Consider the following 27846-nt stretch of genomic DNA (forward strand, 5'->3'; position numbering starts at 1 on the left):
GACTCATTCCGAAGACTTTATCACATAGATCAATTGATCACTATCGAGTGTCATCGCTTGTTTCCTTATATTACACCACAATTCATGAAACGATTTACAACTTGCTTCATCTTACTACTTCGCGTTACTCGTATTTCTGGTTTATTAAACAGCTAGCACACATGATTCTATATAACGATGCATCTAATGTAAAAATAAAAAAAAAATCAGTTTGAGGCATTCCTCAATGATGGACTCGCTTGCTAGGAAAATTTCAGCTGGTCTTCTGTCATCTGCTGTTAGTAGTGGGTTGGTTGCTGGTGGGCTACTGCGTCTGCATCTGTAATGGCCTTTGATGGGGAGGTAGAATGGTGGGTCATACCGGTACTGGAACGGTGCAGGCCGTGGCTGGGCTGTTGAGGGTGGCGGCTTGGAGAACCCCTGGACATCCTTGACTCCACTCACTGCTCCGCCATCTATTTCCTCCCAGTAAGGGTGAAGCTTTCCTTGGCCACCTGGCGGGGCCAGACTTCGCACCAGGGCCCTATCCCCTTGCTGTAGCACCCTGCTGCATACTGCACGCTCGTAGTAGCCTTTCTCCTCTCTGCAGCTTGTCCCATTCTCTCTGATGCTGAGCCAACCTCATTTCCAATCAGGGATGGTCTTCTCCGGCTCTCTGACTTCTGGTCCTTTTTATCCTAATCGTTACGTCACTGCTTCTTCGATTATCCAACTGTTCGTGTCATAGGACGACACATCGTCCTCGTGTCTCTTCGACGATGGCCGTCCTGGCAAGGTTGCCAAATTTGTAGCGCCCACACCCCGAGGGAGGGGGCATACCTATTAAAGGAAGACAAAATAAGAAAGGTGTTGACTGAGGTGCGTGGCAAAAACAAAGTGAGAAGCCACTCCTGGTATCCCAGCTGGTGTGTTTAGGTTAGTTGTGGGTGAGGCCACTCTCGCAGGAGGGGGTACCTAATTAACTAAGAGGAGGGACTATATGGGGGCTAGAAATATACTTGTGTCATACATACATAGTCAAAGATAATAAGATATACAAAAAAATAGGGGGGGGGGTATTCTGTGGGGCTCCACACATGTCTATCAAAAACTTTTTTCACTTTAATACTGTGCTTTGATTTTAGAGCACTGTCATTAATAGAATTATAATACAGGCCGAAAAGAAATCCTGTTTGTCCTCAGTTGCTATTACCTGAGCGACCGATGCATTGTCCAAATTAAGCCAGCAAAAGATCCTACAAATTTACTTTGAAATTGCCATTCTCTTTCATGATATATGCCGAAGAAGATAGTGCTGGGCCCCATTAATTACCCTTTTCCAAACTTAGAAGTTTGGTCATTGATTGATCCCATATTTTTTATTCAGGTGTTGCTTGTGATGTTCCTGAAGATGTTGTGTACACTGATGTACATAAAGCAGTAAGAATCGGGGACAGCGTTGTCCTGAAATGTCAGTTTCGAGGGACACCATCAGCTGTCTACTGGAAGAAAGGAGATGATCCAATGCATGCACCAACCCTGGTCTCATGGATTACAGGAGACCCTGTTACAGGATCATGTGAAGGTGAAAAGCTGTGTCAGATCATGGAGATGAATGCAGAGTTCTCCTTAATCATCAAAGAAGTCAGCATTGTAGAACAAGGACGATATGTATGCAGGGTAGCAAACTACAAGGGGATACCGATACACAACTTTACAGACATCAGTGTTTTTTGTGAGTAATGGGTTAGACATGTTTTTCTAGAATATAATTTTCGAAGTCATAGCAATATTTGTTGATCAATAGGCTTGATAAATTACCATATGCAGATCCAATGGACCAAAATCAGCCGCCTCTTTCATTCAATCCTACATGTATCCTTGTACAAAATAACATATTTTCCGTTGCGTAATTGCTAAACTCCCTGGCACGTTTATTCTAAGTTGTATAACTTTCTTGAAGCGCTGTCTAATCGGATATATTTCAATCATTTCTAAGATGATTTAAAAACAGGGAAGAAAAAATAGAGAGAAAATTTGGAACCCAGAAAGCCCTCCTTCTATATTTTCAGATTTCTTGCATGCAAAGTTAGACAAATATTGTTAGATACTGCAAAAGATGTTTTTTTAGGAACATGCCTGTTTATTGCCTGTTTGTAGCACCTCCTTCAAAGAAAGATATTCAATGATTGTCAACATTGTTTCTTTTTATAGCTCCCCCCAAGGACCCCTACCCAATCATCAATGAATGTCAAATGATCTCTCCAAACTACACTAAAACTCCCTGTATTATTTCAACGAGTCAATCAGTCGAGATAAGCTGCTCAGCTTCAGGTTACTTTCCAGATATTGATCTTTACTTTCTACATGGATCCACACGTCTTTACACGAAAGACACGATTGAAGTTACGAATCTTGACGGGACGAAAAACAAAACCATATCCACCATCGCTACAGCCAATGAAATCAGCTATGTTTGTTTTGCGTCTATTCCTGGATCGCAAGAGCAGAGAACGACAACTGTTTTAGTTAACCTACGAACAAGCTCTTCTCCCATGCCTGCTGGATCCATAATTCCGATTGACAAGACAGATGGAAGTGTGGCTAAAGTTGGTAAGAACCTGTGTATTCTTCCATATCATTATTTAAACCATTTATAAACAAAACCAGAAAAGGAAAAAAAATTAGATGCTAAAAAAAATTCTAATTTCAAGGTACGTGTTATAATTTGCTTCAGCACTGTTTAAAAGGGCGTAAGACAATATACAGGTATTTTTCCCATATGAATACTTTATGAATGTCCACGGGAGGAGAAAAACGAGTACAACAAAAAGCACCTGTCTATTTATAATATTTTTCATTTATCTACAGTTGTACCAGTTATATTCATCATTCTATTGGCTGTGATCTGTATTTCAACCGTGCTGTGGCGTCGAAGGAAACAACAGAGGCGTCAAGGTATATTTATATATTAGATAGCTCTTACAGATACAAAGTTGTGATTAATCAAAAGGTCCTCGCGTGATAGAGATTGAGTTGATTGTAATCACTCCCGGTCATTTTTCAATGTTATATTGATCAACCGGTCAAATCAGTTTATTTGTGCGTCATACCGTATCCAAGCAACCCTGCGCGCAATAACATGTACCGATTGGTTGAATTGTCTTAGCCACGCGCATTTGTCGCGGAAGGCTGGACGGCTTGAGAAACAAACGAGGCATGAGATTACAATTATCCTTGATTTTAGATCACAAAGTGCCATAAAGGCCATCTTATACTAACAGATATTGACTGGTATTGACAACTATATCCCAGAGAATTACCCCCAATGACAATTACTCCCCCCCCCCCCCCCCCCCCACTTTCATGATATTTGTCTAACTTTGCATGCAAGGAATCTGATAACATAGAAGGAGGGCTTTCTGGGTCCCTATTTTTATGCCTCCGCCACCGAAGGTGGTGCCGGAGGCATCATGTTTTCGGGTTGTCCGTCCGTACGTCCGTACGTCCGTACGTCCGTCCGTACGTCCGTCCAGTTTGACCGTTATCACAATATCTCAAGAACCATTTAAGATTTAAACTTAAGACTCGGGAATAGTATTTATCACCATAGGAAGACGATCTGATTAGATTTTGGAGTACGTAGGTCAAAGGTCACAGGTCACAGAGGTCAACTTATGAAATTCCTTGTATTGAGTTTGTTAGCGCGATATCTCAAGAACCATTTGAGATTTAAACTTCAAACTTAAGGATAGTATGTATCACCATAGGAAGACGATCTGATTAGATTTTGGAGCACGTATGTCAAAGGTCAAGGGTCACAGAGGTCAACTTATGAAATTCCATACATTGAGATTGTTATCATGATATCTCAAGAACCACTGGAGATTTAAACTTCAAACTTAGTGATAGTGTGTATCACTATAGGAAAACAATCTGATTAGATTTTGGAGCACGTAGGTCAAAGGTCAAGGGTCACAGAGGTCAAGTTATGAAATTCCATACATTGAGATTGTTATCATGATATCTCAAGAACCACTGGAGATTTAAACTTCAAACTTAGTGATAGTGTGTATCACTATAGGAAAACAATCTGATTAGATTTTGGAGCACGTAGGTCAAAGGTCAAGGGTCACAGAGGTCAACTTATGAAATTCCATACATTGAGATTGTTATCATGATATCTCAAGAACCACTGGAGATGTAAAAACTTCAAACTTAATGATAGTGTGTATCACCATAGGAAGACAATCTGATTAGATTTTGGAGCACGTAGGTCAAAGGTCAAGGGTCACAGAGGTCAACTTATGAAATTCCATACATTGAGATCGTTATCGCGATATCTCAAGAACCACTGGAGAATTTTCACTTACTTGAATTTGAAAAATTTCTTCCGTTTCGGTTTGTAAAATTGCTCTATGACGGAGGCATCATTTTCGACTGCGCGCAGTCGAATTCCATCTAGTTTCTATTGTTTCTATCCTTCTACTTTAAAAAAATTGAAATGTCAAGTAACACTGAATAATTAATTAATTTTGAAGAAGCATAGACGGTCTAGACTCTATGTACCATTGGACAGGTATAAAAGCGAATCATTTTTTTCAAAATGTAACCTAAACAATGTCATTGAGAGTACTTTCAAATGAAATGAATGGATTATGTAAATATGTACTATTTTAAGTTCATAAATTTGATTCCACTAAAATGACATTTTTTTAAATTTGGTTGTAGTTCGAAATGGCATATAAGGGCAAAGAAATCAGGCCATACAATATGCACACATGTTTTACTCTAGGTAATTATAGTTTTATTTTCAAATAACTATCATTAAAACAGGCAAATATCATTTTCGTGTGTTGATATATGTAATTTCCAATATCACTTTTTCATATAGGTATATACATGGACGCCACGGTGGTCTATCAACCGTCTTCGCTGGGAAAAATAGACGGTTAGTTTTTATTTCTATTGTAAAAAGTTTAAGGGAAGTAAACAATATTTTTCAACTTCTCATAAATTTTCTGTTTTGGAGCGAGGAGTGGGCTTTTTCCACTTTAATAAATCTCTTTCAAAAGAATATGTACCATTGAAAAGCTCATCAAATTTAGTTACTGCACTGGCTGTGATCTGTATTTCAATCGTACTGCTGCGTCGAAGGAAACTACAGAGGCGTCAAGGTTTATTTATATATTAGATAGCTCTTACAGATACAAAGATGTGATTGATCAGGTCCTCACGTGATAGAGATTGAGTTGATTGTAATTAGCACATTTTCACTCCTGGTCATTTTCCGATGTTACATGTATATTGAACGACCGGTCAAATTAGTATACAGTGCGTCATACCGTATCCAAGCAAGCCTGCACGCATAAGCGCATACCGGTACTGATTGTTTGCATTGTCTTAGCCACGCGCATTTGTCGTGGAAGGCTGGACGGCTTGAGAAACAAACAAGGCATGCGATTACAATTATCCTTGATTTTAGATAACAAAGTGCCATAAAGGCTATCTAATATTATACAACTCACTCCCAGATCCTAATCAAATGATTGGTCATGCGCGGTCACGTGTGATTCCTTTACTGAGCCTATTGCACTTGTTTTCATGAAAAGGAGTGCAATATTTTCCAGCACTATTGAACTCATTTTCAGAGCGCAGTAGCGCGCGTAGAGGTTAGAGCGCTTAATACTGCATGAGCATGAGCCAATTCTTGCGCAGCACTATGCGTAAATGGGTATAGAGGTAATTAGTGCGCTTGTTATATCTATAGCTATGTGTGCGCACTAAATTAAGCCTTATTAAACTTGAGATTAAGTTGTCAGCCATATACTGTCACGACAATCTTGAATGAATTCTTTTACATCAAATAACAAGGACCTAGGAGTTTTGTTGTATAAAACAAATGATGCATGTTTTCATTCGTTCATTATACGATCTATCCACCCTCGTTGATGCTGTGTTTATCTATCGCACTCAGCCAAACGGCTTCGTGCAATAGATACACACAGCCTCAACTCGAGTGCGGATAGATCGTATAATGAACTCATGTGCATGCATCATTTGTATACTAACAGATATTGACTGGTATTGACAACTATATCCCGGAGAATTACCCCCAATGACAATTACTCCCCCCCCCCCCACCTTCATGATATTTGTCTAACTTTGCATGCAAGGAATCTGATAACATAGAAGGAGGGCTTTCTGGGTCCCTATTTTTTTCTATTGTTTCTATCCTTCTACTTTAAAAAAATTGAAATGTCAAGTAACACTGAATAATTAATTAATTTTGAAGAAACATAGACTCTATGTACCATTGGACAGGTATAAACTAAATGGATTATGCAAATATGTACTATTTTAAGTTCATAAATTTGATTCCACTAAAATGACATTTTTTTAAATTTGGTTGTAGTTCGAAATGGCATATAAGGGCAAAGAAATCAGGCCATACAATATGCACACATGTTTTACTCTAGGTAATTATAGTTTTATTTTCAAATAACTATCATTAAAACAGGCAAATATCATTTTCGTGTGTTGATATATGTAATTTCCAATATCACTTTTTCATATAGGTATATACATGGACGCCACGGTGGTCGATCAACCGTCTTCGCTGGGAAAAATAGACGGTTAGTTTTTATTTCTATTGTAAAAAGTTTAAGGGAAGTAAACAATATTTTTCAACTTCTCATAAATTTTCTGTTTTGGAGCGAGGAGTGGGCTTTTTCCACTTTAATAAATCTCTTTCAAAAGAATATGTACCATTGAAAAGCTCATCAAATTCAGTTACTGCACTGGCTGTGATCTGTATTTCAATCGTACTGCTGCGTCGAAGGAAACTACAGAGGCGTCAAGGTTTATTTATATATTAGATAGCTCTTACAGATACAAAGATGTGATTGATCAGGTCCTCACGTGATAGAGATTGAGTTGATTGTAATTAGCACATTTTCACTCCTGGTCATTTTCCGATGTTACATGTATATTGAACGACCGGTCAAATTAGTATACAGTGCGTCATACCGTATCCAAGCAAGCCTGCACGCATAAGCGCATACCGGTACTGATTGTTTGCATTGTCTTAGCCACGCGCATTTGTCGTGGAAGGCTGGACGGCTTGAGAAACAAACAAGGCATGCGATTACAATTATCCTTGATTTTAGATAACAAAGTGCCATAAAGGCTATCTAATATTATACAACTCACTCCCAGATCCTAATCAAATGATTGGTCATGCGCAGTCACGTGTGATTCCTTTACTGAGCCTATTGCACTTGTTTTCATGAAAAGGAGTGCAATAATTTCCAGCACTATTGAACTCATTTTCAGAGCGCAGTAGCGCGCGTAGAGGTTAGAGCGCTTAATACTGCATGAGCATGAGCCAATTCTTGCGCAGCACTATGCGTAAATGGGTATAGAGGTAATTAGTGCGCTTGTTATATCTATAGCTATGTGTGCGCACTAAATTAAGCCTTATTAAACTTGAGATTAAGTTGTCAGCCATATACTGTCACGACAATCTTGAATGAATTCTTTTACATCAAATAACAAGGACCTAGGAGTTTTGTTGTATAAAACAAATGATGCATGTTTTCATTCGTTCATTATACGATCTATCCACCCTCGTTGATGCTGTGTTTATCTATCGCACTCAGCCAAACGGCTTCGTGCAATAGATACACACAGCCTCAACTCGAGTGCGGATAGATCGTATAATGAACTCATGTGCATGCATCATTTGTATACTAACAGATATTGACTGGTATTGACAACTATATCCCGGAGAATTACCCCCAATGACAATTACTCCCCCCCCCCCCCCCCACCTTCATGATATTTGTCTAACTTTGCATGCAAGGAATCTGATAACATAGAAGGAGGGCTTTCTGGGTCCCTATTTTTTTCTATTGTTTCTATCCTTCTACTTTAAAAAAATTGAAATGTCAAGTAACACTGAATAATTAATTAATTTTGAAGAAACATAGACTCTATGTACCATTGGACAGGTATAAACTAAATGGATTATGCAAATATGTACTATTTTAAGTTCATAAATATGATTCCACTAAAATGACATTTTTTAAATTTGGTTGTAGTTCGAAATGGCATATAAGGGCAAAGAAATCAGGCCATACAATATGCACACATGTTTTACTCTAGGTAATTATAGTTTTATTTTCAAATAACTATCATTAAAACAGGCAAATATCATTTTCGTGTGTTGATATATGTAATTTCCAATATCACTTTTTCATATAGGTATATACATGGACGCCACGGTGGTCGATCAACCGTCTTCGCTGGGAAAAATAGACGGTTAGTTTTTATTTCTATTGTAAAAAGTTTAAGGGAAGTAAACAATATTTTTCAACTTCTCATAAATTTTCTGTTTTGGAGCGAGGAGTGGGCTTTTTCCACTTTAATAAATCTCTTTCAAAAGAATATGTACCATTGAAAAGCTCATCAAATTCAGTTACTGCACTGGCTGTGATCTGTATTTCAATCGTACTGCTGCGTCGAAGGAAACTACAGAGGCGTCAAGGTTTATTTATATATTAGATAGCTCTTACAGATACAAAGATGTGATTGATCAGGTCCTCACGTGATAGAGATTGAGTTGATTGTAATTAGCACATTTTCACTCCTGGTCATTTTCCGATGTTACATGTATATTGAACGACCGGTCAAATTAGTATACAGTGCGTCATACCGTATCCAAGCAAGCCTGCACGCATAAGCGCATACCGGTACTGATTGTTTGCATTGTCTTAGCCACGCGCATTTGTCGTGGAAGGCTGGACGGCTTGAGAAACAAACAAGGCATGCGATTACAATTATCCTTGATTTTAGATAACAAAGTGCCATAAAGGCTATCTAATATTATACAACTCACTCCCAGATCCTAATCAAATGATTGGTCATGCGCGGTCACGTGTGATTCCTTTACTGAGCCTATTGCACTTGTTTTCATGAAAAGGAGTGCAATAATTTCCAGCACTATTGAACTCATTTTCAGAGCGCAGTAGCGCGCGTAGAGGTTAGAGCGCTTAATACTGCATGAGCATGAGCCAATTCTTGCGCAGCACTATGCGTAAATGGGTATAGAGGTAATTAGTGCGCTTGTTATATCTATAGCTATGTGTGCGCACTAAATTAAGCCTTATTAAACTTGAGATTAAGTTGTCAGCCATATACTGTCACGACAATCTTGAATGAATTCTTTTACATCAAATAACAAGGACCTAGGAGTTTTGTTGTATAAAACAAATGATGCATGTTTTCATTCGTTCATTATACGATCTATCCACCCTCGTTGATGCTGTGTTTATCTATCGCACTCAGCCAAACGGCTTCGTGCAATAGATACACACAGCCTCAACTTGAGTGCGGATAGATCGTATAATGAACTCATGTGCATGCATCATTTGTATACTAACAGATATTGACTGGTATTGACAACTGTATCCCGGAGAATTACCCCCAATGACAATTACTCCCCCCCCCCCCCACCTTCATGATATTTGTCTAACTTTGCATGCAAGGAATCTGATAACATAGAAGGAGGGCTTTCTGGGTCCCTATTTTTTTCTATTGTTTCTATCCTTCTACTTTAACAAAATTGAAATGTCAAGTAACACTGAATAATTAATTAATTTTGAAGAAACATAGACTCTATGTACCATTGGACAGGTATAAACTAAATGGATTATGCAAATATGTACTATTTTAAGTTCATAAATTTGATTCCACTAAAATGACATTTTTTTAAATTTGGTTGTAGTTCGAAATGGCATATAAGGGCAAAGAAATCAGGCCATACAATATGCACACATGTTTTACTCTAGGTAATTATAGTTTTATTTTCAAATAACTATCATTAAAACAGGCAAATATCATTTTCGTGTGTTGATATATGTAATTTCCAATATCACTTTTTCATATAGGTATATACATGGACGCCACGGTGGTCGATCAACCGTCTTCGCTGGGAAAAATAGACGGTTAGTTTTTATTTCTATTGTAAAAAGTTTAAGGGAAGTAAACAATATTTTTCAACTTCTCATAAATTTTCTGTTTTGGAGCGAGGAGTGGGCTTTTGCCACTTTAATAAATCTCTTTCAAAAGAATATGTACCATTGAAAAGCTCATCAAATTCAGTTACTGCACTGGCTGTGATCTGTATTTCAATCGTACTGCTGCGTCGAAGGAAACTACAGAGGCGTCAAGGTTTATTTATATATTAGATAGCTCTTACAGATACAAAGATGTGATTGATCAGGTCCTCACGTGATAGAGATTGAGTTGATTGTAATTAGCACATTTTCACTCCTGGTCATTTTCCGATGTTACATGTATATTGAACGACCGGTCAAATTAGTATACAGTGCGTCATACCGTATCCAAGCAAGCCTGCACGCATAAGCGCATACCGGTACTGATTGTTTGCATTGTCTTAGCCACGCGCATTTGTCGTGGAAGGCTGGACGGCTTGAGAAACAAACAAGGCATGCGATTACAATTATCCTTGATTTTAGATAACAAAGTGCCATAAAGGCTATCTAATATTATACAACTCACTCCCAGATCCTAATCAAATGATTGGTCATGCGCGGTCACGTGTGATTCCTTTACTGAGCCTATTGCACTTGTTTTCATGAAAAGGAGTGCAATAATTTCCAGCACTATTGAACTCATTTTCAGAGCGCAGTAGCGCGCGTAGAGGTTAGAGCGCTTAATACTGCATGAGCATGAGCCAATTCTTGCGCAGCACTATGCGTAAATGGGTATAGAGGTAATTAGTGCGCTTGTTATATCTATAGCTATGTGTGCGCACTAAATTAAGCCTTATTAAACTTGAGATTAAGTTGTCAGCCATATACTGTCACGACAATCTTGAATGAATTCTTTTACATCAAATAACAAGGACCTAGGAGTTTTGTTGTATAAAACAAATGATGCATGTTTTCATTCGTTCATTATACGATCTATCCACCCTCGTTGATGCTGTGTTTATCTATCGCACTCAGCCAAACGGCTTCGTGCAATAGATACACACAGCCTCAACTCGAGTGCGGATAGATCGTATAATGAACTCATGTGCATGCATCATTTGTATACTAACAGATATTGACTGGTATTGACAACTATATCCCGGAGAATTACCCCCAATGACAATTACTCCCCCCCCCCCCCCCCCCCCACCTTCATGATATTTGTCTAACTTTGCATGCAAGGAATCTGATAACATAGAAGGAGGGCTTTCTGGGTCCCTATTTTTTTCTATTGTTTCTATCCTTCTACTTTAAAAAAATTGAAATGTCAAGTAACACTGAATAATTAATTAATTTTGAAGAAACATAGACTCTATGTACCATTGGACAGGTATAAACTAAATGGATTATGCAAATATGTACTATTTTAAGTTCATAAATATGATTCCACTAAAATGACATTTTTTAAATTTGGTTGTAGTTCGAAATGGCATATAAGGGCAAAGAAATCAGGCCATACAATATGCACACATGTTTTACTCTAGGTAATTATAGTTTTATTTTCAAATAACTATCATTAAAACAGGCAAATATCATTTTCGTGTGTTGATATATGTAATTTCCAATATCACTTTTTCATATAGGTATATACATGGACGCCACGGTGGTCGATCAACCGTCTTCGCTGGGAAAAATAGACGGTTAGTTTTTATTTCTATTGTAAAAAGTTTAAGGGAAGTAAACAATATTTTTCAACTTCTCATAAATTTTCTGTTTTGGAGCGAGGAGTGGGCTTTTGCCACTTTAATAAATCTCTTTCAAAAGAATATGTACCATTGAAAAGCTCATCAAATTCAGGTACTGCACATCCTGCATATAGGGTTGAGAAAATGATTGATGTTGCTAAATAAAATCTGTATTCTTACTTATAAAAGGCTTACCCATAAAAGGCTTACACAGAGTATATCTGGTTCTTATAATTTGCTGGTATTTGCGTTTAGAAAATGAATTTTCGGGCTTTCAAAAGTTATTTTGACAGTGCTTTTTACACATGTAAAGCATAGCAAGCACGGAAATAACGCGGTCAGACTTCCATGTCAACCTTGTTGCATTAGTGGCACGTACAGATAATTAAAAATGAAAATACGGCACCCCAAATACAACTCAAGGGCCATATAGCTTTTAATGATAATTAAAACAATTGAAAGAATATTCCTTGAGAGAGTTCACTTCTTCACTATGACCGGTTTCAATTTAATTCCTTCAGAAAGTGAATTCAAAATAACAATTTACAAATTGTTTCAATTATTATTTGTATATTGCCAATTTTAGTCCAATTAATGCGCTCATACGTATTGTTTGAATATTGTAATTTGTAATTTTGAATTCAATATCAGAGGAAATAAAATTGAAACTGGTCATAGTGAAGAAGTGAACTCCCAAGGATTTTTATTTCAATTGTTTTAATTATTATTTGTATATTGCCGTGACATAGGACTTTCCAAATTGAATTCTTTATTCTATTATATATAGTAATACATATATGTATACATCTTTTGTATTGAGTACCATGAGCTGCAATAAAATTATGATTTATTTTTCATATAGGAATTATTTCTTATTTCGAACTGGAAAAACTTGTTGAGAAGTTTGACAATGGATCTTTGAGTCTTATTGTGGCCGAGTTGATAGAGGATTCCAAAGGAGAGCTGGAGTCTGAAAGTACGAAAGCTGATCTCTATAAATACTTGTGCAAATGGAAGGAGAGCTCGTCTGGGAGTGCCACTTTGCTCTACTCTGCAATGGAGAAAAATAATCTTGAAAATGAAGGTACCTCTTCTTAACATTCATTCTAATTTGTATATATAGTTTTAACCTTAAGTTGACAACTGTGAGTACCTGTATATTTAGAACACCCTTTTTAAAAATATATTCCTGCTTGTTTGTTATGGTCAGGAAAAGAGTGAATTCAGACATTCAGAAGAGACAGTAGTTTATTCTCTTTCAAATAACGGACGTCTTTTAAAGGTACTATGTCCCTTTTGCAGCCAACCTCAAATTCTGTAGAACTTTGCAGGAATTATGAATATGTCATGTATGTCCTATCTGTAAAATTTAAACGTTAGCAGTGTCCTAATATTCAAATTATGCAAGGAAACCTGTTTACTTGCTAGACTTCGCTGTCAGACGCTATTGAGTGACTGACTGGTATTTTTCTTCTTTGGTAATAACATACATAAAATGAGCTGTAAAGGGTACATGAGCATTTGTCTACATCAATAACCCACTTCTTGTGATGGCCAAAATTAAACTGATTGAATCATTGCGCAGCATAAAACGTATGACCATTCGTCTGAAAATCAAGACCATTACTTATTGGCTCTATAGCTCCTAAGTCGATTTGACAACTAATAGTCGTTATTTTCCCACTTCAAAACATTTTCAAGCCCCACCTTTTTTAGGGAAGTTATAAATTAGTATTATCTTTCAAATGCCGTTGTAATTTAACCTTTTCATTTTTTGGGCCTGCAAATGGGACATAGTACCTTTAAGGAGTTTTGTTTAATCTGTATACTCAGAATTGCATGCAGGGGAAGAATACATACATTTATATGTGCAACAACAAAAACCTGTCAAGGGATCAATTCCTTTTTGTCTTCTTCTGTTTTCTTTCAGACTTCTTGGCAAGCATAGACAATGCAGTTTCTGATGACGACTTGGAGCACATTTGTTGGCACGTTCATAGCTGTGGAAAGACGGTTCAACCCATAGTAGATTCGTTACAATATTCAGACACAAACAGTACCAAACTTGCAGATAATAGCCACATCTCAGCACCATCCAGGTGTGAAGAAATTTGGGATGACCTCAAAATTATGAAGAGATGGAAAGCGATGTCAGCCGCGAAATCGTACAGAGATGAAGATGAACTTCAGAAAGCTAGAAAGATAGGCTTCAAAAGCAAACATACAGAACTAATGCCGTCAAATCAGATGATACAACTGTGTCGTGCTTTAGAGAAAGCAGGAAGGACGACTGGAGATAGCGACGGCCAGGTGTATCATCAACTATCCAAAACATTTTATAAGAGTAAGATGATTTTTTTCATTAAAGGTTGGGCCCCGGTTTAGCACTAACGTCGGTGGACAAGGCATTTTATGTACATTGTTCCCCTCCAACCAGGTGCTAAACGAATATCCAACAGGAAAAGAATGTCGTTGTATTTGGATTAGCATGTGTGTGCATATAAAAAGGCGACCAGTTGGTATATGCTTCCAAGTGTATGGACTCTGGAGTAGTAATTGAATCTAGTGACCAGGGTTATAATAATACTGTAAACGACTTCGACAGTTTATGTTAAAGCCCTTAATAAGAAACAGGTATAATGGTGATGAAATTCACAATTGTTGAATAATTAACATGCGAGGACCCTAGCAGATCAAGCTGATGTGACAGCTAATGGTGACCGACAGCCCACAACATTGCCAATCTATTGGGCTCTAGCCTTGCATCAAATAGCCCCTCTCTATGATTATGCAAAATAATAAACGCATCTTTCATTCAAATTTTAGTTCGAGGGGAGTACAAGAGCGAACTGACAGATGAGGTCTTGAAGGAGTTTGCTCTCAATATCACCAAACCACACTGCCAGATACTTGGAAACACTTTCAGACTTTCTGCAGACGCCACAGCTGCCAGGAATGAAGAAGACCTTGAGATGTTCAGGACGGACATCATGCTCAAGGAGTGGGTGCTGGATCAAAAGTGCAGTAACTACGAAATCAGGCGCAGATTGAGACAAGCAGCAGAACAGTGCAACCGCCCGTATATCTCAGGTATAGTCTCTTGGTGGTATTGTCAGATTGCAGAGCTCTTAGGAAGTACAACATTAAAGTTGATGTAATTGCTCCCCTTGGAAAACAAAATTATTACATTATTATTATTATTTTTATTTTGAAGAATATATTTGTTTTCATCTACGGTATGTTCAATCCCCAAGAATCACATCTTCGACCACTTGTTCATAAGTGAATACCAATGGTCTTATTAGAGTGTTATCTAAAAAATAAAAGAGTGAACTGTCGGACTATTCTCTTTCTATTTTCTCGTCAGTGATCAATCATTATAGAGAGAATATTTTTTTTTGCTATCAGTTTACTTTTGAATGTGATCATGATGAACCCTTGGCTCAATAATATTAATTCTTAGAATGATATTTTACTATTTTCTAAAGGCATACTCCATCTTGGGGGTGAAGGAAGACTCGTGATTACAAAGATTATTTGTGTTTATCACTGCGATATCATTCCAAGGAGTTTTAAGAGCTGGAGTCCCAACTGGCAACAAATTATGCCAAGCCAGTGGCGGATCCAGGGGGGGGGGGGGGGGGGGGGGGGAAACGTTAATTTTACCTTTTTTTGGAGATGACTCCCCCCCCCCCCCCTGGTGCTCAAGGGGGGGGGGTGCAATTTTTCAAATTTTTAGTGCTCCCCCACTGAGGGAATTATTTTCAAATTTTCGGGAGAAAAAAAATAAAAATAAAAAATAAAAAATTAGTGCTCACTACCCCCACCCCCACTCCCTGAGCGAAATATTGGCCGGCACGCTTTTCCAGTTAAGCACATGCCTGACATATTTTCTCCTGGCGGCTTCGAAGATGGGACATAGCGAATGAGCTAAATATGACTCCATCTCTTAAAACTCTATGGTCATTCAGTCTTTTCTGCTTCTACCTCATTTGAAACGTTGTCAAGGTAACGTATTTTTCAAAAAGTTTTAAACTGTTGAAGTTTGTATCATTTCCCCTAGGCAACCCTCAGCTCCCTTACAAAAAATTGCACAATTCCAATCATTTCTTCTGTTGAGGTGTTAGATGTACTTGGCCGACATTCATACAATGAGTCAACCTGTATCAAACAAGGTTTTACTTATGAGACGGTGTCACACAGAAAAATTCTGACGCATCTTGAATAAACAAGATTTTAGAAATCTAGTTTATTCATTTACGTCGGTGACAGACTGGTGACAGACAGGCTACGAATAATCCGGATAAGTATTATCTAGATTATTAATGGGCCATTGCGCACGCGCCGTTTAGGTAGATAAGCGTCGTAACATCACACGTTCAATCAAAAGTAATGTGCAATTAACGCGTCTCATTAAATGCGGGCTAATATAATTGTCCGCAGGTTATGATATCGCGTTAAAAACCATATGCCAGCCAATCATTAAGTCAAACGTTGACCTTGCACTGACCTTAAAGGTAATTATTTCAACATTGGTGTCAGACAGAAAAATCCCTTAAAAAAATCCTCTAACGAAACAAGAAAATTCTCCTTTGAAAGGATTTTTCAAGGGAGAATTTTCTTGTTTCGTTAGAGGATTTTTTAAGGGATCTTTAAAGTGATAATCGATGACAGACAGCCAATTAAGTGGATAACTATAATCTGGATAACTATTTTCCGGATTTTTGGCCTCTGTCTGACACCGCCTACAGTAATACAAATAAGTTAATCCCCAGGAATAACGTACAGCATTGGCGATGATGATGGTGATTATGAGGCCTCCCTTAATAAACAAATTTTATAACATTTTCCCTCAGACAATTTCATCAGGAAAGAACAGAGTGAAGTCATGACATCAACCACGAAGCTGCCAGCATGTCTGACAGTTACAAATAAAAACCAGAGTCCTGGAGCCAGTACATCAGAAAGAGGTGAATACTCTTCATTTCCCAAATTCGCAATTGTAGTTATTGTATTTTGTATTGGTTTGTATTTATTTGAAAAATCTTCATTCACATGGTACATGAATGTTTTGTTTTAACTAAACATAACCCCAGTCGTAAAAAAATAGGAAAAAAATAGGGGAAAAACAGGGAAAAAATAGTCCCGAAAATATATTTTTTTTCTTATTTTTTCCCTATTTTTTTAAAAGGAAAAAATAGGGAAAAAATAGTTTTGGAAATAGGAAAAAAATAGGGTTGAAACAATTTTTTCTATTTTTTTCCTATTTTTTTCCTATTTTTCAGACCTGAAAATAGGAAATAAATAGGGAAAAAATAGTGTAGAAAAAAGTGAAGAAAATAGTAAAAAAATAGTGATAACTAGGTGCTTAGTGAACAGTGAAAAAAAGTGAGGAAATAGGAAAAAAACAGTGAGAAAATAGGAAAAAAATAGTTAGAAAATAGGAAAAAATAGTAAGAAAATAGGGAAAAATAGTAAGAAAATAAGAAAAAAATAGTAAGGAAATAGGAAAAAAAATAGTAAGAAAATAGGAAAAAAATAGGAAAAAATAGTAAGAAAATAAGAAAAAATAGTAAGAAAATAGGAAAAAAATAGTAAGAAAATAGGAAAAAAATAGTAAGAAAATAGGAAAAAATAGTAAGAAAATAGGGAAAAATAGTAAGAAAATAGGAAAAAATAGTAAGGAAATAGGAACAAAAATAGTAAGAAAATAGGAAAAAATTAGTAAGAAAATAGGGGAAAATAGTAAGAAAATAGGAAAAAAAATAGTAAGGAAATAGGGGGGGGGATCACTCATCCTTTACTTTCATGGATTTCTCAAGCACTACCATCTCACACATCCAGTCAACGACTCTGTACATTCAACTAAATCATAAAGTGCAAACTTGATATAAAGAGATCAGTTATACCTGAAATGACAAGGTAATTTACCAGCTTTTGGGGGTTAAGATTTCTTGGTTGCACATGACCTCATTGTCAAAAGTTTCCACTGTAGAATAGTCACCCTACTCGATCCTACAGCTCTTTTCTCTGCATCGATGCACCTACTCAGTTTGCCAAATTCACTTCATCCTTTCAGTCCAATCCATTCAGTAGAACATTTAAAATAGTCAATGGGTATATGGAAAATGTTATACAGTCCACTCCTATTATAACAAACATGGACACACCAAGATTTTATTATCAGGCAATTCTCATCAGTCCCAATTTTAAACAAACCAATGTGTTCAGTAACTTGAGTATAACATGATTTCATTTTAACAAGGAAATTGGCTTGGTCCCGAGCACCTCGTTATAATGGCAGTGGACTGTAACAAACAAAAAGAATAAAAGGGAATGTGTCAAATAAAATACATGTACTTTATTTTCGAGAGGTAAACACAATGACATGAGTTTAGTATGTGTGTTCATATAAGCAAATAAATAAAAGAACTTAACTGATATTTACAATCTTTGGTTAAGTACTGTAGTGTACATGTTGTAGTAATAGAGTTGTTCATGGTTTGCTATGATTATACTCTAAAAAAAAAAAAAGACAAATGCGACTGCGTCTCCTATATGCCTCCGCCTTAAAAAAAATATCATCCACCTAGAATGTAGCTTTCTATTTTTGTTCAAATAAAGTATTCAGGTGAGTTTCAGGACTATTACTGAGCCGATGCGGATATGCCAGGCGATCACAAGCTCTCTCCCTCACTAGTAACCAAATAAAGCAGTATTCTGGACATGAGAGTGTTGTTTTCTGTCTCTTTTATTACAATTTAATATTTCAAAGTGCTCTTAATAATGTAATAACATTTTCAAACCTCGAGAAAATCATGACAAATAATATTTTTTTCTCGTTATTTACAAAGATAACAAAATAAAATAAATCATAAAACAGATTTTTCAACAATGCATGCATGCTTTATAGTACAGTTGACATGTTACATAATTTTCTCAATCTCAATTGAACTGTCAAAATCTTAATACAATCCTCATAATCTAGAAACACTTACTACAAAATCAATGACATGTCATGTCATTGAGATATATATAAACAAGAAAATGACAGACTTACATGCTACTATTTTCAAATAGTTTTACAAAGTATACCATCATCACCATGTATCATAAGTAATGGTCTTATGGTACTTTATCTTCACAATATGCAGGCACTCATTGTGTACACATACATGTTGTACTTGCCTATGAATCTCAATGATTAGACATAAGAATTACATAATAAAATGGAAACAAATACTAATGTAAAGGATACAGATGTTGGTCTTGCTGTTCAGTGTTCACAGGCATCTAATCAAATGGTGGTTGTACGTTACATGTACATTGTAGCTTGATTAGTTTCAATGGATCTGTAAAGATATAAATGAAATGTGAGTTAGGGGTTAGAATAATCATGCATTGGTACATTTATGAACATGCAATTAATACTTAGTACAAGTATTTATGTTAATCACGGAAGAGGTTTACGGTACACCATGTGTAAAGTCCTCGAGGGACTGAGGAAAGTAGATAGAAAATAGAAGTGAGATGGAAGACGAGAAAGTGGAGGTTGGAAGGAAGAGTATCTTTCGGAAGTGAGTTTAGTCCTGAAAAGGACTGTAAACCAGAAAGTTTGGGCAGGATGAGAGGTTTGAGTAGAGGACTGGATTGAGTTGGAGAGTTGAGTAGGCGAGTAGAATTGCAGAGCAGGAGCAGGAGAGTAGACTCCACGTTTCGGACAGGTTGACTGTCCGTCCACTCCTGAAGACGGACAGTCAACCTGTCCGAAACGTCGAGTCTACTCTCCTGCTCCTGCTCTGCAATTCTACTCGCCTACTCAACTCTCCAACTCAATCCAGTCCTCTACTCAAACCTCTCATCCTGCCCAAACTTTCTGGTTTACAGTCCTTTTCAGGACTAAACTCACTTCCGAAAGATACTCTTCCTTCCAACCTCCACTTTCTCGCCTTCCATCTCACTTCTATTTTCTATCTACTTTCCTCAGTCCCTCGAGGACTTTACACATGGTGTACCGTAAACCTCTTCCGTGATTATTCATACCACCATGCAAACCTTCAAACATCATCTGAAGTATTTATGTATTTCATAATGAAAAATTCAAAGGCACAGAACATGTGTGTACAAAAGTATGACAGCAAAAAAGATGCCAGGCTGACGACGAACGGATGGTGAAACAACGGAGTCATCAAAGAGCTGTCAAGGTGCATGAAATGTAAACCACTCAGGTAGGCAATTAATTAGAGTTATTTTATTCTTAGATATATCGGGTGAACATACATAAAATAAAACATAAATCACAGAAAAGAAAATAGTAAAGGAACAATTTTTTGAAGAAAAAAATAAAAAGGAAAGAGAAAAATAATGTAGATCTAGGTAGAACTTGTGCCATCTGCAAATTATTGTTCTAGCATAATGATGAGGTAAACTACTCTAATATTTTGATGTCAGATCTTAACTAACAAACATGAAATAAATATACCCAAAGAAATTATCAACAATAGATTTAGATTTCTACTTAGTAAGGACATACCTCGCAGACACACTCTCGGACTTGGAAGACTTGCTCTTCTTCTTGCGTGGTGCATTAGCAGGTTGTGTTTTCCAATTCCTAGAAAAATAATTTGAGATACAATTTAGCCTAAAACCACATCAAAACATTATATCATGCAAGGCAATATAATTGACAGACGTAGTAATGGTAAAAAGTCTGAAATTTCTACGTGGATTTATTGTAATCACGTTTGTTTACATTCACTCATTCACTAACGGACACTAGAACTTGGGGATTCACTACACTTCACTCAGGCTCTCAGCACTACATGGGAATATTGATACGTAAAATAACATTCTATAAGCCTACTAGGTCTATGAAGTAGCATTATATTCAACAACAGACACAATAAAAATATATATATCATAATATAATTAAGTTTCAGAAATAAACGTACCTTTTCAGCTGTTTTCTGGGGCCAGTTCCGCTCGTCGATGGTTCGTCATTCGACAACAAACTTGTTTCTCTACGAGTGGGACTAGTAATATTTTGAAAATTTGTCGGGCTCATTTTCTTGGGAAGAATCACTAAAATGAGATAAGGAGGCATCGGAGTATGAGGAGTCAGTATCTCTTGATGAAATTTCATCGCTAGAATAATTGCTGGAAGACATTTTGGTGTGATTTGGAGACGTTTGATGAACGAAAATCAGCAAAAGTCCGATGCGCACAGCAGTGCCAGTGGGGAAAAAAAATAACGGGTAATTTTCAAATTACGTACTTGCGTACTGTCCTCTACGTTGAAACTTTACTCACACATAGAACGGGAATATCTCGATCGAATGCTTTTTTTTCTTTTAATAAAGGAGAATTTTTTTTTGAAATTTCTATGTGTACATTTTCTTTTAACACATGGTTTATGTATCAGGGGCGGATCCAGGAATTTCTTGCCGGGGGGGCACACGGTGGGAAAGAGATTGGCCGGGGGGGCACGCCCCTGTTTTTCAGTAAACTTTGGGCGAATTTAGGGCTGATTTTAACATATTTTTTTTTGGCCGGGGGGCACGTGCCCCCTTTTTACCCCCCTGGATCCGCCACTGTGTATGGTTATCTTTGAGTGCACTAGTCACTACTATAGTTTTGTAAATAAAATCAAGAATATTAATAAAGGAACAAAATTGAAATTTCGTACATTTTCTTTTTACACATTGTTTATTTATGGTTATCTTTGAGCTCACTATTCAATATGTGACCCCACAGATAAAAACCACCAATAAGTCGCAAAATGAACAACAGAGATAATGGCAGGAGAAGTGGGCTTTTTTAATAGGATGCCAGTCATAAACAATGAAAATATGCAAGTATAGAAAATAGACAAAAAATAGTTTACAAATTTGTATCATGTCATAAAAAATGTAAGTGCAAAAAATAGGAAGAAAATAGTACTCGCAAATAGGTAAAAAGAAGTCTGAAAAAGATAAAGGTGAAAAAATAGTCTGAAAAAGATTAGGGTGAAAAAATAGGGAAAAAATAGTCTGAAAAAGATTAAGATAAAAAAATAGGGAAAAAATAGTCCTATTTTTTTCATATTTTTTTGGAGAAAATAGGAAAAAAATAGTCTGAAAAAGACGAAAGTGAAAAAATAGGGAAAAAATAGTTTGGTACTCGAAAATAGGAAAAAATAGAACTATTTTTTTCCTATTTTCTTAAAAAAAAATTGGAATAAAATAGTCCACAAAAGTTGAAGGTGAAAAAAATGGGGAAAAAATAGTTTGTGCTTGAAAATAGGAAAAAATAGGACTATTTTTTTCCTGTTTTCTTATAGGAAATAGGTAAAAATAGTCTGAAAAAAAATATAGGTGAAAAAAATAGGGAAAAAATAGTTTGTACTTGAAAATAGGAAAAAAATAGCCCTATTTTTTCCTATTTTCTTGAAGGAAATAGGGAAAAAGTAGTCTGCATTTCCAGAAAATAGGGAAAAAATAGGAAAAAAATAGGGAAAAAATATATTTTCGCAACACACAAAACTACTAGGGAAACTCAACAATTTTTACAAATATGAAAAAAGAAAATCATTTGAAAAAATACATGAAATCAAATGATCAAGTTTGTATTCATGATATGCCTGACCTCAAGTAAGATTAAATGTTTTTAAAATGTCAACCGTAATTCATATAAATTATTTTGTGCTGATAATTGATATACCTGCCTGTGTATTACATTGATTAAGGCAAATGTAACATAGATAAATCTGATAGCAATAATATAACAGAAATTACAATTATTTAAACATATGTGTGGCTTACACCCAATAAATAAGATCGATTGATCGATCTGTATTGAAAAACATGTCTGAAAAAATCTTGGAACCAGCGGGACTCGAACCTGCATCTACTGCTTGCCGGGCAGCAACTCTACCACCAGGCCATCACTGGTCCATGGCACAGTCACGATGAACTAGAAACAAATACCCAAGTTCTCCTGATTCATTCTGACTTATTAATATTTTTTTCTGACATATGTTTTCAATACAGATCGATCAATCGATCTTATTTGTTGGTGCCATTTCCCAGGTTCACTGTGTTTCAGATGTTCCACTTTCCTGCTATAGAGACTTTTCTTGGCAGAGCTGATTTCTCTTTGAACCTTATTTCTTACGCTACGAAATGAGTCATCAACTCGTGTATAGCTGATATTGCGCTGAGTAATGGCCCGACGGATGGCATCATTCATCCATGGTTTATCGTTGGGACGTCGTTTGACTGTGATAAGATCAAAGTATTGCCGATATTTTTTGTCTAGAAGTTGGTGAAGATTTGCCGTCATTTTGTTTCCATCAGTGCATGGACTGATCTTATTTTATAGTTTATCGTTGGGACGTCGTTTGACTGTGATAAGATCAAAGTATTGCCGATATTTTGTGTCTAGAAGTTGGTGAAGATTTGCCGTCATTTTGTTTCCATCAGTGGATTCCTTATATTCTGACCAGTCCATCTGCGTGATCCATCGACCAAAGGCGCGAATGGAAGAATCACGAAATGGTCGGAAGGATATTTTTGTAGTGTTACGTGGTGGAATGAGGAGCAGAGGAAAGTTAAGTAATAACAGAGTGGTCACTTGAAGCAATGGGTGCTGAAATGACAGGCTCTTCATAACAATCACTGAAATCTGTCAATAATTTGTCCAGGATGGATGTACCCGGCCTGGTAGGTTCTTTTACTACCTGGGACAAGAGGGTGTGCTGTTCCAAATGATCTGTAAGAAGGTCATTGAAATCACCAAGGATTATGAAAGATGCATTCTCCGACAGGGTTCGAGCCTATAGCTATCAACCATCATTATGATGTGATCACTCAGTTGGTCTTCATGTGGAGACCGAGGTGGGGAGTAGAGTACACATACATATATCTCTTGATAGGCGGATAGTAGTAGATGATCGTAGACGAACCCACAAGACCTCCAGATGTTCAGGTACATGTTCTTTGAAGATTTCATAACAGTTTATATTCTTGTCCACATAGAGAAGAACTCCACCACCTATTCGTTCGTTACGATCTTTGTGAAACTGTTTAAATGATGAAACTGAAGTTGATACCGGTATGCAGAAGCCGGGTTGTCCTGGGAAAACCATGTTTCTGTGACAGCAATGAGGTGGGGAACATTTTGCATTGAACAAAGAGTGGCTTCAAACTCACCAAACTTGTTGGCTAAAGAGCGGGCATTAAAGAGCATCATGTGCACAGCTGGTAGACACGACCTGGTGGTGGGTCGACATGTATCCCTGCATGCATGAGCACTGATTTATCAATCTCTCTAATTCGGGTATTGTTAAGCTGTTGCTGCTTTGTCCTATTTGTGGTGATGACAGCTAGGATGCTGTATAGGTCTTCCTTTGCTTTCTTCCCCTGTGTGTTTTCTGTTTCTTTGATATTTCCAAGTCATGAATGGTGTTCCAGACGTCCTTGTCAAGTCTTGGAAGGTTTTGATTACCAGAGATGGGATTATGTGCGTGAAGGGTGTTGGTATCATATATCTTCCTATGTACCTGCATCACATCATACCCACTCTCCTGCTGGACAAGGGAAGGTCCCGGGTTGGGATCAACATCTCCACAGGTCATAAGAATAGTTTGGAAAGTTGCAGAAGAGTTATTCCGTGTGTCGAAGATTTGATGTTGTAGTCACACTAGCATTGCCTGTGGTGTAGCTACATTCACAGTGTAGCAGGGTCAATATAGGAGGGCAGTGTAAATTAGAAGGGCCAGCTAGGGCTTATCCTTCCCCTTGCCATTTCCCAGGATTAAGTCCTTAACACTGTAGCATGAATGAGGTAGTTTCTATTCACTCAAAGGTTTACAGCAGGTTTTACAGACACTGCTTACATGTAAGTCAGACTTTGTAGAAATAAACTGGCGATATGCTTCACAATATTTTAGCTACAAAGTTTAGCAAGATCCACCATCATCATCCACAAAAGTTGTCTAGAAGATGCCTGACTACTGTATTAACAAGTTGACAGTAACAGATAAGAGACAAACTCAAATATCCACTAAATCCTTATACTTGAAGAGAGCTGGGTTTTTTTATCCCAATTTTCCCCCAATTTTTTTACTCAAAAGGGGCGTGGTTGAGGGGAAAACCCCTCCTCATTACGAAAAGCTCTCGTTAAAACTATACCCCACCAATATAGCACAGCAGTCAATGGGAATCTGGTGGGGTTGGACTACCCCAATTTCGTTTCTCTCGTTAAAACTTTGAGAGAGCTACTACTATTACACAGGCATGCACCAATGGGAATCTGGTGGGGTTGGACTACCCCAATTTCGTTTCTCTCGTTAAAAACTTGGACAGAGCCTTGAGGCTCTGCGTGAGAGATTATGATATTGGATTGCAGCTGGACTCTTCATCATCTTACGTAATACTAGTGTAAACAAACTCTTACTGGGGCTCTGCCTGAAAGGAAATGAGAAGTAGGAAATAAGTACTTGTTTTAAGATATTTTCATGTCAAAAAATCACTAATAAGTTAGATGAAGACCAAAATGAAAGTTCAAACTAAGCAAAATGACCCATAATTGGCGATATAACAACAATTTTAACTCTGGCAGCGAACCCCTGCATGTGTCTCTTTCTCCCTACTCCCTTCCTTTCCCCATCCATGCTTTCCCCCTATCATGCTTATCTCTCTCTCTATCACCTCATCAAGGTCTTGGTGGGGGTGGATTACAACGCTAGTGTTTACTTAGGACTTATCACAATCTCTGCTCTAGTACAAGTAGTAGTGGTGAAAGTCAAATGGGGGTTTCAATTTTAAATGACGAGTTATCGTCATGTCCCCCTTTTTTTTTAGTGCCCACTTTCACCCCTGATATGGGTCGAAATGAAAGAAAATAAATGTTACTTGAATTGAAGTGAAAAGAAAGAGGTAATATGAGCTACCAAGTGTCACGCATTAGGCGTGACGTCACGCATTTCGAGGGTCTGGAAATGCCCTCACACACGGCGCGCGCGCTAGATTTTGAAAAAACGCTATACCTTATACGTGTGTTATAGGCCCCCCCGCGCGCTTGCGCGCCGAATCATGCAAATGTCACGCGTTGCTGATCTTTGAACTTGGCGTCTCTGTATGTATTTGTTTTGTTTCTGAATTTTTATCCATAAGATTAACATTCAATTGAATTTTCCTGTATAAAATGTATGTTTCAATGTCCAAAATGTAAGAAATATCAAACAGAAACTACAGCCTGTATGATACAATAAGCTTCCTGATGACGACTAAGATCACATTTTTTCTTGAAATGTTGTTATATTTGAGCATGTAATACCATAGCTTTATGCTATTTATGACGAAAAAATGTTTTTTCGGCATTTCAAATAGCAGTTCACCTCCGAATATAACTTGCCATTTAATGTTGATACACTGTTGAGGAATGTTTCATGGTTGATTTATTTTACGATTGATAAGAGTGTTATTTACGATTATATATATAGCCACAAACAATAAACAATATCAGGGCCCTGTTTCATAAAACTCGTTATTAATAACACATACTAATATTATATTACAAATTTGCTCTCAGCCAAGTAGATATCACAATTTCAGTGGCTTAGAACAGTCATTGTTATTGATATCAAGCTTCATAAAACAGGGCCTAGATATACTGGTATAGAGTTACGCGGATGCATTAAAGATAATACAAAGTTTTGGGAAATTTTGAAAATAAGGTGGATAGTGATTCCTTACAATTTTGATATACATGTACTTGGATGCCCCTGTGGATGTATTATAAGCACTAGAAAATTTAGCCCTAAAACACTTCTGCTTTCGAGAACAATTGAATATAAAAAAATTACCGGTGCTGCCAGTAAATTTTGATCAATTTCAAATAGCGGCTACGGCCGTACAATGGTAGCTACGACCATGAAAATCTCAGAATATGTAGTTGTGATATATAATTGCCGAACGGGAATAGCTAATCGGTCGATTTTAGTCAAGAAACATTGTTTTATAGCTTAATTAATATCTTGACCTTGAGAGGGAGCTATACAACATAAAGAGTTTATTATTTACAATTTCATAACTTTAGACTCGATTTCAACCACAACAACGATCACTTAATATTGTAGGATCGCATATATGCTTCCAATATGTTCTTTTGAACCAAATCCACAACCCTATTCTAAAACTTGTATTAAAAATTAAACAATTAATAGTTGTAACATCATTTACTCTGTTGCATGTCAACCCATAGGAAAGTGAAAAGTATGCCCCAGACCTGCCGCATACCTGCCGCAGATCTGCGGCAACTGAGAGTATGCCGAAGTATGCGGCAGAAAGAAATTTTGCTGCAGACTTGCCGCATACCAATATGCCACAAGAGCAGTCTGCGGCATATCTGCGGCAGGATGAAACTTTGCTTATATAAGCCTTCATGACAAATGATATTTTAACACAATCGCAAAGACTTTCAAAAAGTCAACCTAAATGTGTTTCAATATTGTTTTGCGTCATATCGTATTAAAAATGTGCGATCATGACAACAAATATGTTATCCGAATATTTCAATGGGCAATATAATATGGTACTGAAATTGCTCTTTAGTTCCCTCTGCAAAGTTTTTTTGCGATCATGTTTTTATTTAAATATAATTTTCCTTACAGTCTCATCTATATCACGTGACGAACTCAATCGCATTGGTCGTTACGCTGGGTCATCGATTCTCCGTGCGTTCTGTGAGAAATACGATGTGACAGTCGCGGGACAACAGTCTCCAGAAGGAAAAGAACTGCTTTTCGAAACCAAAGTAATCAATGTGCTGAAATCAACGTTAGACTCCGAACATGAAAGAATTAAGAGAGAAAAGAAGCCAAATACCCCAAGAATAACTCTAAGACAACTTCTGGAGAATGAACACCCACGCTATGGTAATTAAAGCACTTCATGGTATTATGTCGGATGGCACCTGACTTAGACCTCCGAAATGGTCTTTTTGAGGGCTAATGCAAATCCCTTCTAATAGTGTTAATCTATTTTAGAACAATTATATTAAATCAACAATGTGGGAGCACAGTCTCCTGCTAGAATATAATTATGGGGATTTCGATGTTGAGTATTTTGATATGTTGGTGTGCC

The 27846-nt window shown here is 37.0% G+C and overlaps 1 protein-coding gene and 1 long non-coding RNA gene across 2 annotated transcripts; one reads left to right on the forward strand and one right to left on the reverse strand.

Annotated features, from left to right (window-relative positions):
* Window positions 1-229: 229 nt before the first annotated feature.
* Window positions 230-17818, forward strand: LOC105443234. The gene is made up of 14 exons (XM_030978936.1): window positions 230-299; window positions 1367-1714; window positions 2194-2592; window positions 2851-2937; window positions 4874-4930; window positions 6558-6614; window positions 8245-8301; window positions 9930-9986; window positions 11621-11677; window positions 12585-12806; window positions 13653-14066; window positions 14549-14812; window positions 16579-16692; window positions 17802-17818. Exons 1-14 carry the CDS (start codon window positions 230-232, stop codon window positions 17816-17818), a joined length of 2220 nt encoding a protein of 739 aa, XP_030834796.1.
* An 898-nt stretch (window positions 17819-18716) lies between these two features.
* LOC115921523 lies at window positions 18717-20467 on the reverse strand. Its single transcript, XR_004062929.1, has 2 exons — window positions 20256-20467; window positions 18717-19074 (listed from the first exon to the last, which is right to left on the reverse strand). It is a non-coding gene; the product is annotated as an uncharacterized LOC115921523 (long non-coding RNA).
* Window positions 20468-27846: the final 7379 nt, after the last annotated feature.

The sequence above is a fragment of the Strongylocentrotus purpuratus genome, unplaced genomic scaffold (assembly GCF_000002235.5).
Source record: "Strongylocentrotus purpuratus isolate Spur 01 unplaced genomic scaffold, Spur_5.0 spur5_scaffold_1, whole genome shotgun sequence".
NCBI classification, from domain to species: Eukaryota; Metazoa; Echinodermata; class Echinoidea; order Camarodonta; family Strongylocentrotidae; genus Strongylocentrotus; species Strongylocentrotus purpuratus.

What these genes read in the sequence shown, in the direction of transcription:
- LOC105443234 (XM_030978936.1), top strand. Translation starts at nt 230, where the DNA reads ATGGACTCGCTTGCTAGGAAAATTTCAGCTGGTCTTCTGTCATCTGCT. An exon ending in TGGAAGTGTGGCTAAAGTTG is followed by an intron (nt 2,593 to 2,850) that starts GTAAGAACCTGT and finishes ATTTATCTACAG; the next exon opens with TTGTACCAGTTATATTCATC. An exon ending in TTCGCTGGGAAAAATAGACG is followed by an intron (nt 6,615 to 8,244) that starts GTTAGTTTTTAT and finishes TTTTTCATATAG; the next exon opens with GTATATACATGGACGCCACG.